The sequence below is a fragment of the Nannospalax galili genome, unplaced genomic scaffold, assembly GCF_000622305.1.
Source record: "Nannospalax galili isolate Female #2095 unplaced genomic scaffold, S.galili_v1.0 scaffold32, whole genome shotgun sequence".
NCBI classification, from domain to species: Eukaryota; Metazoa; Chordata; class Mammalia; order Rodentia; family Spalacidae; genus Nannospalax; species Nannospalax galili.
This window is the reverse complement of record NW_008335297.1, coordinates 180,586-199,306: the sequence shown is the minus strand read 5'-3', so window position 1 is coordinate 199,306 and position 18,721 is coordinate 180,586. Positions and strand designations below refer to the sequence as shown.

General features: G+C 51.8%; 1 protein-coding gene across 1 annotated transcript in view; it reads left to right on the top strand.

The window, feature by feature from the left end:
* The window catches only part of Abcc1 (ATP binding cassette subfamily C member 1), a 142,775-nt gene that overhangs the window by 108,319 nt on the left and 15,735 nt on the right, over positions 1–18,721 (top strand). Inside the window, exons 16-23 of the mRNA XM_017797340.2 lie at positions 692–818; positions 3,074–3,250; positions 3,830–3,997; positions 7,010–7,193; positions 14,690–14,771; positions 15,679–15,811; positions 16,560–16,767; positions 17,689–17,999. Coding sequence (XP_017652829.1) covers positions 692–818; positions 3,074–3,250; positions 3,830–3,997; positions 7,010–7,193; positions 14,690–14,771; positions 15,679–15,811; positions 16,560–16,767; positions 17,689–17,999 — 1,390 coding nt within the window. The remainder of the gene's footprint in view (positions 1–691; positions 819–3,073; positions 3,251–3,829; positions 3,998–7,009; positions 7,194–14,689; positions 14,772–15,678; positions 15,812–16,559; positions 16,768–17,688; positions 18,000–18,721) is intronic.

Below are 18,721 nucleotides of genomic sequence, written 5' to 3'. Positions count from 1 at the left end.
GCATGCACAGACACAAATACATACACATGCATACCCGCACACAAAAGAACACATGCATGATCATTCACATGTATACGTATGCATGCTCATATACACATATGTGTCCACACACAAAACATGCATACCTTCCTCACATACATGTACCTGTGTATACACATGTACATGTGTGCAAACACATGCATGTACATAAATACATGCATATACACACACATGCCCCCATGCACACAATGCATGAGTACCTGGCGTGCATACACACATGCACACACAGGGTCATCTCTGAGCTGGTGATGCCTTTCTGGAACTAACTCTGTAGCACTGGTCTCCCCTCTTGGGCCCTCCCCTCCTGGGCCCTCATTCTGCTCAGCTTGCGTCCCTGTGGTCCCCAGGCCTGGCCGTTCTGAGCCCTTCCACCCTGGTCTTTTCTACTCTGTGCCAACAGGCATTCCCAGGTGCCTGAGCCCCGACATCCCTTTGGGTTTGACTGGAGGTAGCCTGTCTTGGAGACCATTTGCTGTAGACCCAGTGATGTGAATTCCTCTGTCTGCTTTCCTGGGTGGCACTTAGCCCCAGGTTCTCTACCAACTGGGCATGACTGGCCTGGCTCGGCCGGCCTAGAAAACAGGGCAGTCTCAGCAGGGAAGCAGAGCACTGGAGCACCGCACCACTCAGTATCCACTTTGTATCTCTGCAGCATCACCTTCTCCATCCCTGAAGGTGCCCTGGTGGCCGTGGTGGGCCAGGTGGGCTGCGGGAAGTCGTCCCTGCTGTCAGCCCTGCTGGCTGAGATGGACAAGGTGGAGGGACACGCGACTCTTAAGGTAGGGGGACCTGGGATGAAGAGTGGGGATTGCAACAGGGAGCTGTGGCCCTGTTGGAAGTCCGCACCAGGATTTCCTGAAGACTATTTTGAGCATGGGAGCAGTCTGTCCTCCCTCTTCACTGCACTCCCCACAACTCTCTGCATACCCAGGAGGGCAGGACTTCTGTGCCAGCCCACCCTCCTGCACCCCAGGTCTTTAGCTAGCGTGACATAGGCCAGCTGCACAGCGAACACTTTGTAAATGCCCAGATGTGCCGCAGAGGACAATGGACTTGCAGCCTCTGGCTTGCTGGCCTGGCATATTTCACTTCACATCATCTTTAGCCCCATCCCTTTTCCTGACTGAATAATACTCCATTGGCTGCTCTTTGTGTGTGTGTGTGTGTGTGTGTGTGTGTGTGTGTGTGTGTGAGAGAGAGAGAGAGAGAGAGAGAGAGAGAGAGAGGAGAGAGTATTGACATGAAGTTAAAAGGGGCTCTGTTTGAGGGGGGGAAGGGAAGAGTGAGAGGGGGAACTAGGGGGAACATGATGAAGTTCAATGGTATATCTACTTGAAAGTGTCAGGAGAGGGAGAGAGGAGCTCCTGGGAACATCTCCGCATCCCCTCAAGGCCCTCATCATCCTCTCCTCTCCCCTCCCCTGGTATCTTCCACACCCTTCCCATCTGTCTTGCTGCACAGAACCTTCTGACTGCTTCTCTCACCTTTGGATCTTTCTGTCTGTCTTGTCAACATAGCATAACTCTAAGTGTTGATTTCTGTGGCTGGAATCCCATCACAACCTGGTTTTTTTGAAGGCACAATTTCAACCCTGAGTGTTGGTTGAATTCTTAATATGGGGCTGGAGGAGGAGTGTGGTTTATTGGTAGGTGCAGGACGACACTGAGCTGAGCTAAGCTTCCAGAGAAAGCCAATGGGCTGCTATGCAGATAAGTCCCCCCAGGGACCCAGAGCCTCTGCCTATGGCTACTTACCAGCCGAGGCTTCTTGGCTTTTTGTATAAACAAGTTCCCCACAGTTTTGACACCAGCTTCTCCTAAGGTTGTAGCCTGGAGCTTGGCTTGCCTGATGTTTGGAAATAAAAACCCCAGGCTCCTGTTGGGGAACCATACCCTCACACTCACTAACAAAATAAAAGCTCGGAGAGTACTGCGAGGAGAAAAAAAACAGCCGCTTTGTGTGAGCCCCACATACAGCCGTGGGACCTTTTTACCGTCTCTGTCTGCTGTTACCCACCCATTGTCTCCTGGATGCCAGCTTAGACTACATTATTATTTCTTTTTTAAAAAAGTTTTTAATTATTTTATGTGTGTGTATGTATTGCCTGCATGTAGGTCAGTGCACCTGTGTTGTGCAATGCCCACGGAGGTCAGACGAGGCTGTCGGCTCCCCTGGGACAGTTGTTAGCTGCCATGTGGGTGCTGTGATTCGAACCCGGGTCTTCTGCAAGAACAACCAGTGTTCTTAACCACTGAGCTATCTCTCCAGCCCCCACATTATTTCAATCCAGATCCTCCTGCTCAGTTCATGTCCTGTTAGAAACAGGCAGCGGCTGGGACTCAGTCAGCCTGTTGCTTTCAGAGGTGTCCTGCTGTTTCTTTCAAGCACATAAAAATTGCTGGTGGATGGCAGTGTGAATGAGTTGATGAAGGAAAGTGTTCATCATATTGTATTATGTTTCATGAACCCCCGTTTGCCACTGTCCCAGCTACTGACATTTAGGGTCAGAAATGCTGGGAATGTATGTTGGGAACTCATGGTTGTGTATGCCGGCCTGAGTGACCTGTGAGGCTTATGGCCAAGGCTTCCTGACACCTAGGGCTCATGGACACTAGGATGTTAGTGAGTCATTTCCCTGAGAATTTAGGTCCCGATTTGGGACACTGGTTTCCACTCTCTTAGAATCCCCTGTGGCTTCCTATGACCCTTTTTGATAAAGGTTGGCATGGTCCCAGCCGTGTGAGCTGGCCCTGTCACTTGCCTGTCTTCACAAGAGCCACTGTTTCCAGTTTGGCTGGCCTTTCTGCCCTTGGTAGAGCTGAGTTTATCTTGTCTTGCCCTGGTCTGTGCTGTTCCCTTTGACTCATGCTGTTCCCTCTTCTCATACTTTTCCCTCTGGCTCAGTGCCCTTTGTTCGTCTCTGTTCTTCCCCTTGCTTTGTGTGTCTTGTGCAGTCAGCTCTCTTGGGAGTCAGGTGTAGTCAGCTGTCTGTTCGTCAAGTCCGACCGTCTCCCCTCTCTTCCACCTGCCACAGGGCTCGGTGGCCTACGTGCCCCAACAGGCCTGGATTCAGAATGGCTCTCTCCGAGAGAACATCCTGTTTGGGCACCCACTGCAGGAGCACTACTACAAGGCTGTGATGGAAGCCTGCGCCCTCCTCCCGGATCTGGAAATCCTGCCCAGCGGAGACCGGACAGAGATTGGAGAGAAGGTGAGTGAGGTGTCAGTGCAGCTGGCAGCAGTCAGTTGCTGCTCTATAATAGACAGCAACACCTTGACAGTGCCTTTCACACTAAATGCTGCCCTCCTGCTGGGGGTCTGCAAATGGACTCTTGGCAGTGACAACAGCAGCTGCAGTAAAATAATGGTGTCTGCACTACACCCATGGTGACTTCATAGACTTCATACTGACAGGCTGGAGCTGTGAGCAGCTGCCATCTTCCTTTTTCTTGTGGCACTGGAGACTGAAGCCAGGGCTGTGGGCCGTATGCACGCCAGATAAGCTCTGCCACTGAGCTACACCCCAGCCCTCTTTTTACTTTTCACTTTGAGACATTGCTTGGGCTGGCCTTGAACTCGCTCTGTAGCCTAGACTGGCCTTGAGTTTGCTATCCTCCTGCCTCTGTTTCCTGAGTAGCTGGGGTAACTGACCTGTCCACCAGGCCTGGCTGTCAGCTGCCCTTCCCTGCACACTCACTGGGGTTCAGGTACCCGGCAGCTCTTCTGTCTCCACTCTTGTCACTCTGTGGTTCTGGGGTCCCAAGCATTCAGGAACCCACTCTCTCTGCAGGGCGTGAACCTTTCCGGGGGCCAGAAGCAGCGTGTGAGCCTGGCCCGGGCTGTATACTGCAATTCTGACATCTACCTCTTGGACGACCCCCTGTCTGCTGTGGATGCGCATGTGGGAAAACATATCTTCGAAAAGGTGGTCGGCCCCAAGGGGATGCTGAGGAGCAAGGTACTCTCCTGGGCTGCCTTGCACACGTAGTGCAGCCCACACAGGTCTGTGCTTTCCAGACCTTTCTTTTCAGATGGTGCTCAGTGTCGCCTGCTCTCCTTGGGAGCTCGTGTGTATGTGTGTGTGCTTTTGAGAGGAAGCCAGAGGACGGCCTCAGGCACCTTCTTTGTTTGTTTGGTGGTTTTTGTTTTCTTGGGGTTTTTTTTTGTCTTCTTGAGATGGGCTCCCCATAGCTCGAACTGGCCTGGAACTTGCTGTGTAGACCAGGCTGGCCTCTGCCTCTGCCTGGGATTAAAGGTGTATACCACCATGCCCAGCCTCCTTGTTTCTGAGGCAGGGTTTTTCACTGACCCTGGGGGCTCCCTGATGAGGCTGGGACCTGCCGGTCTCTACCTCCCTAGCACTGGGATTACAAGTGTACCTGCTAACTTGCCTGGCTTTTTACATGGGGTTCTGGGCATCAAACTCAGGTCCTTGTGTGGCAAGCACTTTATCAACTGAGCCATCTCCCCCATCCCCCCCGCCCCGACCAGAGAGATATCTTACACAGGTCTTCATAGCATGGGGCTTTGGCCCCACTTGAATTTATTTCCTCTGTTGGTCAAAGGAGACCCCCTTCCCCATGAGGCCAGGGACACCTTCCGAGTTCACCTCAGAGTTTCAGCAAGGGCCAGGCTGCTATTAAAGCCTCAGCACATGCCAGCTGTGGGTGCAGCTTGAAGCCAAAAAGTGGCCCCAGCTCTAAGCAGGAGAAGCTGGGTCTGTGCTGTTGCTTTTTTTTTTTTTTTTTTTTTAAGGTGGTGGGGCAGTACACACTGGTTCTTCCCCCCTAATTATTAAAGGAACAATGTGTCTAGGAAGGAATGGTGAGGCTCAAGGAAAACAACAAAATGAAGGGAAGTCCCCCTCTTAGAGACTTGTTTATTTGAGTCATTTTGCTGTGTTTATAATGGCCTGCGTGTTTTTATGAGGGTAGGCAGCATCATGTCACTAAGTCTAGTACAGTATTCCTACAGATGTTGCTAAAATTATGCACAAGCATATTTAAATACTGAAAAGTATTTTAAGTTTTCAAAGGAATACCTGTCCATCCTAATGAAATCAGGAGGGTATAGGTGCATGTGCCTCTGCCTGAGCACATGTGTGTTGACATACATGACCCCTTCAGCCTGCGATCAGGACTTCTTGAGGTGAGAATGGCCTTTATTTATTTATTTAAATTATTTTGAATCAGGGTCTCATGTAGCCCAGGCTGACCTTGATCTTCCTATATAACAGGATGACTTTGAACTTCTGATCCTCCTGCCTCTACGTCTCTAGTGCTGGAATGGCAGGCATGTGCTGCCATGCCCTGTTTACATAGTGCTGGGGATGGAGCTCAGAATTTCATACATGATGACAAGCATGCTGCCAATTAAGCCACATGCCCAGCCTGGATTTTACTTATTTATTTCTGTGCTTTATTTTCTTGGGGTTATTTTATTTTATTTTATATTTTGAGACAGGGTCTCCCTGTAGCCACAGCTGACCTAGAACTCACTGTGTAGACCAGACTGGCGTCACTCTCACAGAGACCTACCTGCCCCTGTCTTCAGAGAGCTGGGACTAAAGGCATGTGGCACCACACCTGGCTTCTTCGGGTTTTTTAAAAAAGGATTTATTTTCTTTATAATTATGTGTCTGTGTGGTTATGTACACACAAGTGCAGTTGGTTATAGAGGCCAGAGAGGGTGTTGGATCCTCTGGAGCTGGAGTTATATAGGCAGTTGTAAGCTGCCCAAAATGGGTGCTGGGAACTGAACTGGAGTTCTCTGCAAGAGCAGTAGCTCTCACTCAGGGAGCTATTTCTCTAGTCCCTATTTTCTTTGATTTTGAGACAGGTTTTCTTTCTGTAGCCTAGCCCATCTTCAACTTCGTGATCCACCTGCCTCAGCCTCCCGAGTGCTGGGATGACAGGTGTGTACCACCACACTCAACTGTTTTTACATTTCAGAATTGTGTGTGTGTGTGTGTGTGTGTGTGTGTGTTTGTGGGAGGGTGAAGAAGAATATGTGACATGCACCAATCTTGTTAAAAATATACCTCAGCATCTGCCCGTTGGGCTCTGTCACAGACAGGACACAAGGCAGCTGGGGTGCTGCCCAGGGTTACTTGTCACCATAGCCAGCTGAATGGTTGCCTAGCAACTGAAGGGTCCTAAGACTTCACCACCTGCCTCCACCCCCTTTTCGAGACAAGGTCACCCTGTAGCCCCAGCTGGCCTGGAACTCACTATATAGACCAGGTTGACCTCCATCTCACAGAGATCTCTCTGCCTCTGCCTCCTGAGTGCTGGGATTAAAGGTGTACATACCATATCCTGCTCCATCTGGCCCTTTAAGATGACATTGGCAGCCTTCTGTTGATAGTCTGATAAACATGTCTCAAACTCTAAGGCCTGTGGTTAAACCAGTATGTGTGAACCCCTGTAAGATTAAAGACAGGCATGTACACAGCACATTTTCTAGTGCATTTTGGTTAGAAGGTTAGGGAATTTACTGTCTAAAATTAAAAAATTAGAGTCAAGCCTGGTGGTATACACCTGTTATCCCAGCATAGGGAAGTTGAGGCAGGAGGAGTTAAGGCCAGCTTGGGCTACATAGCCAGAACCTGTATCAGAAGATACGGGCTAGAATGTGGCTCAGTGGTAAGAGTGCTTGCCTAGCATGCACAAGGCCTTGGGTTCAGTCCCCAGCACTGCAAAAAATAAATTGAGTCTACTCCATGCAGACTTTCGCAGTGACCTCACCTTCCCTTCACCCATACTCTCTGGTGTTCCCCTTCCCTCCCATAGATTTCCTTCAAAAACAGTATCCCCACTACCCTGTTGTACCACCCCCTTTCTCAACACTCGGTTGTATTTCTGTGGTTCATTACCCTCCATCCCTCGAGTCCCTCTGGTCCCCACAGGACTGAGACACGCCGTCTCCTCCATGGGTGCTCATGGGGCCTGGTCTCCACTTTTTCCCACAGACTCGGATCCTAGTCACCCACGGCATCAGCTACCTGCCCCAAGTGGATGTTATCCTTGTCATGAGCGGTGGCAAGATCTCAGAGATGGGCTCCTATCAGGAGCTGCTGGCCCGGGATGGCGCCTTTGCTGAGTTCCTGCGCACCTATGCCAGCGCCGAGCAGGACCCTGACTCAGAAGATGATGGTAAGGGTGGCATGGGGACCAAGGGTTGGCCCTGGTGATCAGAGCTGTCTGTGGGAGGGTCCCCCATGTCCTAGGGGGACACTTCGTGAGGACATTGGGGTGACAGTGTATCAGGCCCCCAAGGGACCAACAGATGGACAGACCAGCTTAATCTTGAAGGTCAAGTTGAATGAGGTCTCCAGAGCACCATGGTTTGGTTTGGTACCCCCCCCCCCGTATTGTTCCTGTGGAATAGCCTAGGGCCTGTGAGCTTCAGGGTCCTCATGACTAAAATGGCAACAGTGATAATTACAGTTACTTCTACCTCTGATTGGGACTGAGGGCCATTGACCCTCATGGGGTAGCTTGGGACAGCATGAGGGTCTCGTGTTTTGACATAGGACTAAGTTTATGCCTTCAGAGTTGGTGGCTTGTTCCTTGGAGCTTTGCCCCTCCTTCAGACCCTCAGAGTGTGGGTCCCCCTGAATGAGTGGTGTGACCTCAGGGACAGCTGGCATGTGGTCATCAGTGTGGCCTTGGGAGCCTGGGATACCCCATGTGCTCTACAACTGTGCTGTTCCAGCCCAGGACAGAGCCGTTGTCCCTGACGTGTGCTATGTTACCACAGACCTGCCCATTGCAGTCATCTCGCCTACTGTCCTGGCTGGGACCCTGTGATTGGTGGGTTCCAGTGCCGGTTGACACTTGCAGACTGGTGTGTTTGGACTTACAAAGCAGGTACAGGCTCTCCAGGCCCTCTGGAAATCCTGGTCCCTCCATCAGTGGCTGGAGAATTTGTCACAGATTCATAGGGGAACACAATTCAGGTTTGGGAACAAGATAACATGAACACCTCTTTCCTTGTGACCCTTAAAATCTAGAGGACGAGAAAGAGCGAGGCCAGCTCCATGCAGACCAGGGACTCCTCACTGGGTCCGGGAGGGGTGGGCAGCCCACGAACAATAGGGAACTGTGTGGTATGGGGAGCATGTAGAAGAGCACATGCAAAGGCCTCAGGATCAGTGTGCTTTACGAAACAAACAGGAGGCTACTGTGGCCAGCAGCTTGGGTAAGGAAGAGAAGAGATTGCCCAGCGGGACCTTCAACGTTTGGGTTTGAGTTTTAGTCTAAATGCAACAGTGAGCCCTTGAGCCCTTGAATGTCAGAGAGAAAGCATCTGATCTAAGGACATGAAGTGGCTGCCAGCAGCACCAGACCTCACATCTGCTCTCATGGGGGTCGTGGGGGCCCATTCCAGTCTGCATTAGGATGCCTACAGCCCCTAGTGGTTTTTAATAAATGTTTTCTTGAGACACTGGGTGTGGTAGTACACACCTGTAATTCCAGCGCTTGGGAGGCTGAGGCAGCAGGATTGCTGCGAGTTTGAGCCCTTCCCTCCTCACTCCCAAAAAGAAGCTTTTCTGAGATAAAATTCATATACCATCGAAGTGGCCCTTGAACTTGTACAAGCCAGTGTTGGCTAACATAGTGGGTCTCACAGCCATCATGATCAACCTCAGAGCATTCTCATCACCCTAGAGGAAACTAGATCTATTAGTAAGCACTGCCCCCCCCCCCCCGTTTTTTGCCAGGGCCCCCAGCCCTAGTCAGCCTGTACTCCATCTCTATAGACCAGTCTACTCCAGACTTCCCATGTCCATGGATGCATACAGCAGGTGGTGCTTTCTTAGGGTTTGTCTCTATTGTAGCCACACCTCTATTCATGGCTGAATAGTACTCCATTGTGTGGACAGACCCCGCTTAGCCCTGGTGGGACATTTGGGTTGCCTCTTCTGTTGGCTGCTGTGAGTCACTGCTCTGCCCCCTAGTGGTCTGAAAAGCATCACTGCAGTGGCACAGTCCTGTCATCACAGCACCTGGGAGGCTAAAGGCAGGAGGATCCCGAGTTTGAGTAGTTTGAGATTAGCATGTGCTGGGATACACTGAGACTCTTTCCAAAAAAAGCAAAAAGGGCGGAATGGAACACTGTGTCTTTGCATCTTCGCCTGTGCGGCGGCTGGTGTTCGGTCAGCTTTCAAGTCTGTGCTTGGAATGATTTACTCTATACATTCTGCCCCTGTGACTGGAAAGTTCTGTCCCAAGTCTGGCCTGTTTGTTTTTGGGTAGAATCTTCCTCTTTATCTCTTAGCTCATGATGAACTGCAGCCATTTTCAAAGCCCTTGTATTTCACTGGCCTGTTTGGTGGGCCATGATTAGAAAATCAATTCAGCTGTTTCTGTCTCCATGGGTAATGATTTAACTGAACCACATACCCACCCCCATCCCACTATCCAGATGAGCAAGAACCCCCCCCCCCCCCCCCGTAGCCACCTGGGGCCCTTCATACACAATGTGGAGGGCTGCCAGTTTCTTTTCTTTTTTTTTTCCTTTTTTTTTTAAAGTTCTACATTTATTCAGTGTTTTTTTGTGTGTGTGTGTGTGTGCACACTATCGTACATGTGTGGACACCTGTGAGGATTCTTTCCCTCCACTCTGACCATTCCAGATATCAAACTCAGGTCATCCAACTTGGCAGCAAGCTCCTTTATCCACTGAGCAGTCTTGCCAGCCCATTTCTTATGTTCGGTGTATGTCACACCTCATTTGACAATGAGAATGCCATGCTCCCACCCTAACATTGGGCTATTTCCCCAGTTCAGTTGGTGGCCTCCTGCCTCTGTCCCTTCCTGCAGGGCCCATTACTGCTGGCCATCAGCCTTGACCAACATAGCAGTGGCCCCTACTATTTCCTAACATTTTGTTTGTCTACCACTAAAGGGAACCTTTCTTTCTTCATTAAGTTCACCTGGTACGGATTGGCCAGGCTGAAGGCGGGGCTCGGGACCTTCTCTAAGTGTGATGAGGAAGGATATGCCAGTGGAGGGAGTGGCCCTGAGTATCTATTACATTCGTTTCTAGGATAAGGATACTTATTTATTTAGGGTATTGAGCAATAAAACCCAGTCATTACACTGGACATGGCAGAATAGGCCTGCAATCCTGGCATAGGCAGGAAGATCACAAGTTGAAGACAACATGGGTTCCTCTTTCTTGTCCTGGGGAGCGCAGGGGCCCCCCATTTGCTGGCATGGCCCTGAGCAGGCAGCTAAGGAGAACACCCCCTACAGGTTTTCCTGCTCATAACCACTTGGAGGCAGAAGTCTCTTGGGTCTCTTTGGGACAGTGAGGCATCTACTACAAAGCAGTTGAGTTGTTCTCACAATGGAGGCTGGCCTACGGGAGCTCACCCAGAAGGAGTTCCAGAAACTTCTTGAGTACAGGGATGTTGGTTTAAGCAGGATGACTGCTTGAGGGGGCAGCCAAGCTCAGTCAGGCTGAGCCTCTGTGGTGTATGGCTGGGACAGAGCCTAGCTTGTAGGCTCAGAGAATGCTAGGAGCGATTTGGGACAGTCTATGAATGACAAGCTTCATGTAAATGCTTGAAAATATAGTATGGCTACTGTGATGTCCCTGTGGTGTTGGAAGGTCACCTTCACTTCCTCACTGACCATTCACTTGTCAGTCTGCCCAACTGCCCATCAGGGGTGTCAGAATGCCTGCTGTGAGCTGTTTGAATGGTGCCCCTCTCTGGTACTATGCAGTGTGTATCTTGTATAATTGCATGTGGTACATCAGGGGCTCGGAATGGAGTGGCAGATAAGAGCCATTCTGTGTCCTAGGGTCTGACGGGAGAGACTAAAGAACATCATGGTGGTACATGTATCAGTTCGGGGAGACTGAGGGCTTAGGGGAGCGTCAAGGAACCCCACACCAGTCTGGGAGGTCCAGGACGGCATCTGGCCTGAACCACCTTGTCTCACCTTCATATGGATCTCCAAGCAGCTGGCCCAGTGGAGGTTGTGTATAGCCTGGCTTTCTGGGGGTGGGGTATGTGTGCTCTCTAAGAACTGAAGCTATAGGCAGCCAGCCTCCTGCCATGACATGCCAGCCTGCGTTCCTGGTGCTGCAGTCTGCCTTCCCCTCCCTGTGCTGCAGATAAACAGTGGCGACTACACCACGGTACATCCCCAGGTCTTTTCCCCTCTGATGCTGGGGCTGAAACCCAGGGCTTTGCTCCTGCTCTACCACTGCACTACATCCCCAGTCCTCTTTTTCCTCATTTATTTTGAGATAGACTCTAAGTTGCCCAGACTGGCCTTGAACTTGCGATCCTCCTGCCTCAGCCTCACAAGTGGCCAGGATGACATATCTGTGCACCATAGCCAGCTTCCCAGCTCTCTTGATCAAACACAGTTGTGCCTTCCAGAAAGGTGCTGGTCAGGGCTCTGCCTATGTAGAATGGGAAAACCGAAGCACACATATGGCAGGCCCCTGTCAGCCGAGCTCACCCCTTTAGCCCCTTTGCCTGAGGCTCTTAACAGTTTCCTGGATCTTGTGACTTTCAGGCAGCGGAGTGGTGGATGAAGAGGAAGGTCAGTGAGGCCCAGGCTGGTGAGATGAGCTTGTAGATGTAGAGTCAGGCTTCGTGCCTGAGGCTGTGCAGTTGCTGCATGCCTTAGGGGTTGGTGGGGAGGTGGATGTGTGTGTGTGTGTGTGAATTCTCACCCAGAGGCTCTGCAGGATGTTTCTAGATCCCTTGGTGTCACTTGGCATATGTGGGTTAAGGGACCCCAGCAAGCATACTCCTGAAGTGCCCGGCTGGGGAGCGCTGGGCACAGCAGATAGACAGGGAAGGGCAGCCGTTTGGGATGCTTCTTGTGCATCTCTGGGTAAGGTGAGGAATTGCAGGTGGCTACAGTAGTGGAGGAGGGGTGTCCAACAGAGTCCAGAGGCTATGCTGGCCTCCACCTCCTCCACATGCAGCAGTGTAGGGCTGAGGTTCACATCAGGGGCTCCTAAGCAGGTAACAGAACGCTTTTTGGCCATTTTAAACAAAGAAGGGTACCAGGTCACGAAGACCCAGATGCCCAGAGATAGAGTGGCAATTCAAAGTCTCGAGAGGGGCTCTGGGGACCACAGGCTGAACCTCCAGGACAGGAGAGCCTGGTTACCCACTGCAAAGCTCCTGGAGCTGCAGGAAGGGGGGCAGCCATGCTCCACTCCTTAAGATCTCAGACTCCCTCTTCCAGAGCCCAGCCCCAAGTGATCCGGGTAGATCATCAGCTGGTAGGTAGAGAAAGTAAGGCAGCCACGGGGGCCACCATCACTCCTGTCTAGAGCTGTCCTGTGCATGTGATGAATGTTGCTCCACGGGAAGCCCTGCTTGTTATCACTCATCCTGGGTGCATGACTGTTTTTGGTTTTGTGACTTTTTTTTTTTTTTTAATGTGTATAAGTGTATTGCCTGCATGTATGTGAATACACCCATGTCATGAAATGCTGTGGAGGTCGGAAGAGGGCTTCGGATTCCCCTGGAACTGGAGTTAAGGACGGTTTGTAGCTGCCATGTAGATGCTGGGAATCAAACCCGGGTCCTCTGTAAGAGCAATCAGTGCTCTTAACCGCTGAGCCATCTCTCCAGCCCCAAGGTTTTATGACTTTTTAAAAAACCACAACAGCTGGGTGTGGTGGCGCATGCCTTTAATCCCAGCACTTGGGAGGCAGAGGCAGGTGGATCTCTGTGAGTTCAAGGCCAGCCTGGTCTACATAGTGAGTTCCAGGACAGCTGGGGCTACAGGGAGACTCTGTCTCAAAAAGACCAAAAAAAAAAAAAACCCCACAACAAAGAGCTGAAGAGATGGCTCAGCAGTTAAGAGCACTGACTGTTCTTGTAGAAGACCTGGGTTCGAATCCCAGCACCCACATGGCAGCTAACAACTGCTTATAACTCCAGTTTCAGGGGATCCAACACCCTCTTTTGTCCTCCATGGGCATTTCATGAACAGGTGCACTTACATACATGCAGGCGTAACACTCATACACATAAAATAAAAATTCAAAAATAAAAAACACAACAAAACACAGTCGCTGAGCTATAGAGATAATAGTTAAGTGCTTGCTTTGCATGATGACCTTGGTCCAATCCCCAGAACCTGTGTAAAGTCAGCATTTTGCACACTTATATCCCTAGCACTGGAGAGGTAGAGACAGGCAAATCTCTGGGGCTTACCGGCCAGCTAGCCCAGCCTAATCAGTGAGCCCCACGATGAAAGAGATCCTGTCTCAAAGCACTCAGTGGAGGAAATCTGAGGAACAACAGCCAACGTGCTGTGACTTCCACCCCTCCTCACACACAGAAACACACATAGAATATAAATTCCGATGTTCAAGGGAATGTTTAAAGGAGCCACTGTCAGTATTGACTGAGTACATTCACAAATGCACAGTCAGCAGCACACTGAGCTGTGCTCCATATGCCTGTGATGTCGGCTCGGCCTTTTGCATACGAGGGTCAGGTCTGTTCCCATTTTATGGATGGGCAACTTGGGGCTCGGAGATTTTGCACTTCCTCACGGCACACAGCCAAAGAAGTGAGCATACAGTTCCCAAAGTCCCAGGTTCCTGACCATACTGGAACTGAGTCCTGTGGGGACCTGGGTGGGACCCAGGGATCTTCTCATTTGCAGTGGCCCTGGCCCAGGAACTGTCCTGGGTCCATCTTTCTTCTCGGCCTAGCTGGCTCCCAGGAGTACGAGGGAACCAGCTCTGCATCCTGTGTTATCTTTGTCACCTCAGTGAGTCCCCAAGTCATCCTGACGCTACTGGCTGCATGTTTGTACTGTGGGCAGTCTCTGTCCTGGGTTCCCCTCCCCCAGTCCTTGATGCCTTGTCTGTCTGTCCTTCTGTCTCTGTACCAAAGAATGCAGAAGCCACTGTGGGGCAGGAGTCACAGATCACTAGCTGCTGTTCACTGGGAGGGACAGTGGTGTCCAGTGTCCCTAGTCACCATCAGGTGCCACTGGGGCTGGCATCCTGATGATCTTGTTGGCACCTGGCAGAGCCTTTAGTGGTCAGCAAATCCAACAGCTGTGCCCTGTGGTGGCCTTGCCAGTTGTTTGAACACCAGAACCCTCTTACTGGAGATAAGCTGTTGTCACGGGTCCTGTCCCTTTGTCTCTGGCCATCTCCCTGTGACCTGGCCGCACAGGTGGACTCTGGCACTGAGGGTATCTGGGCCTCTGCCTGTGGTGCTGGCTGTGATTTGGTACAAGGTCTCAGCATGTAGCCCAGATGCTTACTTACATTAGCTCCCTGCCTCAACCTCCCCAGGCCTGCATCACCACAGAGGTGTGATGTTAGTGTTGAGCAGCACCCTCTCCTGGATGCTTGGAATCCATACACTCTGCCCTGTGTCTCACCATAGATTGAACTTGCTGGTATTTGCATTTTACCCAAGGCTCCTGGTGCAGGCTGACTGTGTAGATGTGGGATCCTCTGCCTTTGAGCCAAGCTTACAGCAGCAAAGCTCTGTTCCTCCCCAGGGGCCTGCCTTCCTGAGATCCCTGGTGGCCAGGTCCCTACTGTCTCCTCCAGAGGCAATAGTGCTTCTTGGTCTTTGGTTTGGCTTGACCAGCTCCTGATGGCCATATTCTGCCCTCTGCCTCTCTCCTGCCAGGTGTCAGTGCTCCAGGGAAGGAGGTAAAGCCGTTGGAAAATGGGATGCTGGTGACGGAGATGGCAGGGAAGCACCTGCAGAGGTCAGCATGGGAGGTGCCCTGTCCTGAGCTGCTCTTGGCCCTTTATCTGACCCTGTGTGGACTCAGGAGAGCCAGGTGGCACCTCTCTCCACCCATACCTCCCAGACCCTTGGACTGCCTGAGCATCCTGTGCCCTTCCCCAGCCTCCCGAAGCCTTGCCTCCTAGGACACTGAAGCCTAGGCAGACCCAGCATTGGGCCTGATGGGGATGAAGCTCACACAGCCTGTCATTGAATCATCTGTCCCCACTCTGAAACTTGCCCCAACTTGCTGTGGGTCCTTGCTCAGGGACTTTGTGACTGCAGGCAGTCACACTAACAGTGATGCTGGCTCGGTGTCAAGCCTGCAGTTTTCTGGACTCCAGCCTGCTGCTGGTCTCCCCCATCTCACAGTGAGCAGACCCAACGGCTGGCCAGTAGCCATCAGTTCCATCTAACACTGCTTCAGAGAGACTACTTGGGGTTTGTTAGGGATTTTTTTTTTTTTTTTGAGAAGGGTCTCATAGTTCAGACTGGCCTTGAACTGGATAAGTAGTGAAAGATAACCTTGAACTCTTACCTCTACCTCCTGGGTGCTGGGCAATAGGAATATGCCACCATGCACACTGTATGGGGTACTGGCGATGGGACGAGGACTTCATACATGCTAGGTGAGCACCCTATGAATTGAGCCACAACCCTAACCCAGAATCATTTTAAGTGAGGCTGGTTCCCATAGACTTTTTGCCTATTACTCTCCACGTGTGTATCATAGACTAGCCAGTCCACATCCCCCATTCCTGCCCCAGGTACTCCTTTCCCTGGGGACCTGTCCCCATGGGAGGGGCCACAGAGGCACTTGTGCGTGTTCATGTGTATGCTCACTCCCGGGGCTCTTCTTGACAGTCATCCTGTGTTCTTGTCACCAGACAACTCAGCAGCTCCTCCTCCTACAGCGGGGACATGGGCCGCCAGCATGCCAGCACAGCTGAACTGCAGAAAGCCGGAGCCAAGGAGGAGACCTGGAAGTTGGTGGAGGCAGACAAAGCACAGACGGGGCAGGTGGGCACTGTGCTGGGTACACATGAACATAGGCACGCATGGGGCAGTAAGCCTGTCAGGGCTCCAGCTCGTTTCCTAAGCCAGGGCAGAGAGGCCAGTGACTGGCTGGACTGGGATCTGCCAACTTCATGTGGGCACTTCAGTTGGTACGCTGGGGCTTCTAGAAGCACATCAGCCTCTTCATTCCCCTCTGAGCATCTTCCTGTACCCTGTTGTGCTCAGGGCCACCCGGCTGTAAGTGGCCTGGAGTCCTGAGTGGGACCTTGCAGCATGTGTAGGCGGCTGAGCTCCGTGTCTCCAGCCTCATTGTCTTCCTTGTGTGCAGTGCTATCCTTCATGGTTCCCCTACGTGCTGTGCTCCTACCTCAGGGCCTTTGCATCGGCAGCCTCCCCACCTGACTGCCCCGCTCCACAGTGCCTTTTTTCCGTTTGAAACTGGTGAACTTTTCAGTGGTATTTCTCCAGGGAAACCCACCCCCACCCCCACCCCCATACCTCTCCACTTGAGTAGGTCAGGATGTCTGTGTCACTGTTGTGGAATCCTGTGCCTCTTACAGTCCTTCTCTGCTCATGTGTGGGTGATGATATGTGTTAGCCAGTCTGGAAGCTCTGTGCGGGAATTCTGGCCTAGTCTTGGCTTCGTTGACTGATTAGGTAGTGGGGAATTGAGGTCTGGATGTGGGTGGGTAGGCTGGGCTGCATGGGAACTCAGGAGTCGCCAGCTTGTATTTGCTCTCTCTGGTCACAGGTGAAGTTGTCGGTGTACTGGGATTACATGAAGGCTATCGGCCTCTTCATCTCCTTCCTTAGCATCTTCCTGTTTCTGTGCAACCATGTGTCCTCACTGGCCTCCAACTACTGGCTCAGCCTCTGGACTGATGATTCCAACAACAAGGGCTCCCAGCGGCACACGAATGTCTGGCTGGGCGTCTATGGGGCTCTGGGCATCTCTCAAGGTGTGTGCCACTGTCCCTGCTGTCCTCACTCAGGTGTCTTTTAATACCTCACGTGAAATTACAGAACTGGGTCCCTGAATCCTCAGGGGGTTTATTCCCCCAAACTGAGCCACACCCAGGTGGACAGAACCTGTCACACAATAGACCCCCAAATACTTGTTGAATTCATGCCCACCCTCCTCGGTCCTTCTCAGAACCATGCAGCTAAAGCCACACAGCTGGCAGAGCTGGCACGGGTAGAGGCAGCCCTTGGGAGCTCACTCTCCGTACAGCTGTGCCAGGCAGTGTGTGAGTTAGCTACCTGCAGGTCTGTGTGCTCATAACACTGCTTTGCACACATGCGTCCATTCCATGCCCATAATGTGCACGAGTGGACACGAAAGGGGTCTTCTTGTGAAAGTGCCTTCCAAGTTGGTGCGTTGGCAGGAAGCCACTTAGTGCTGGCTGGGTCGCTGAGCTTAGTGTCGCTGACTTCAGTGCTGCCTCTAATTTCTTCCTGATCAAAGAGCCTGTCATACAAGTTCTGGAAAGAACTCTGAAGACTGCAGGCTGTTTGGAGTGGGGTGCAGATGTCTTCTTATTCTCAAAGGTGGCTGGGACAAACCAGAAGAGCTGGCTGTGGAGGCCCTGTTTCTCCATCCATTACTTCTCCTTCCCTTGGGGGATGTAATCTCCAAATTATATTTGAGGGAAAGAAGAGGACAGAGAGGGTGTGGCATTTCCCTGAGGTCACACAGCAGCCTTGTCTGAGGGAATAACTGTGCTGCCCAGCATGGTAACCACCAGCCATGAGAGGTGATTTTAATTCCAGTTAAGTAAAATTAGGTAAAACTTTCAGTTCCTCAGAAATCAGAGCACAGTAAGTGCTAGTGAGCAAGGGGCACCCCCCTCTACATCTCACGCTTACTCCTCTTGTCCTAGGCTTGGCGGTGTTTGGCTACTCCATGATGGTGTCCATCGGGGGCATCTTTGCCTCCCGCTGCCTGCATCTGGACCTGCTGCACAACGTTCTGCGCTCGCCTATGAGCTTCTTTGAGCGCACGCCCAGCGGGAACCTGGTGAATCGCTTCTCTAAGGAGCTGGACACAGTGGACTCCATGATCCCCCAGGTCATCAAGATGTTCATGGGTTCGCTCTTCAACGTCATTGGCGCTGTTATCATCATCCTGCTGGCCACGCCCATCGCCGCTGTCATCATCCCACCCCTGGGCCTCATCTACTTCTTCGTGCAGGTGAGCTGTGGGCTCTGCCCCCTGCTTCGCACTGGCGCTGCTCCCTGCTCTCCACTGGTCCTGCTTCCCATCGGCCCGGTACCCCCCACCCCGGCCCTGCTCCCCATTGGCCCTGCTTCCCATCGGCCCGGTACCCCCAACCCCCGCCCTGCTCCCCACTGGCCCTACTTCCCATTGGCCCAGTACCCCCTACCCCTGCCCTGCTCCCCACTGGTCCTGCTTCCCATCGGCCTGGTACCCCCATCCCCACCCTGCTCCCCACTGGTCCTGCTTCTCATTGACCCTGTTCCCACCAGCCCTGCTCCCAACTGGCCCTGCTCCAGAGCCTTTATGGCTCCTTGTCTGCCTTGTCCCTTGGGGGCCAGTGATGACTGACTGCCGAGCTTAGCTCTGCCCTTGTCTGTTCTGAATGCCTAAGTGGACTGCTCTGAGTTTGTAATAGTCAAATGGACTTTCTTTCTGATTAATTTTGCTTTTCTGAGCTGTAAATTAGAAACAAAAACCAAAAAAATCACCAAACTCTTATAGCTATAAAGAGGTAAAAGACAGCAGGATAGATGTTCATAATAGAAAGACAACGGTTCATAAAACCTCATTAACAGAGCACACATGACACTCTGTGCCACTGAGGGCCGGTGTGGCAGCCACGTGAGTAGGTAAAACCCCAAGTTGTCACTTCTCGTTAATTTTGTTTTGCCATCTTTATGTGAGTCTTCATTAAA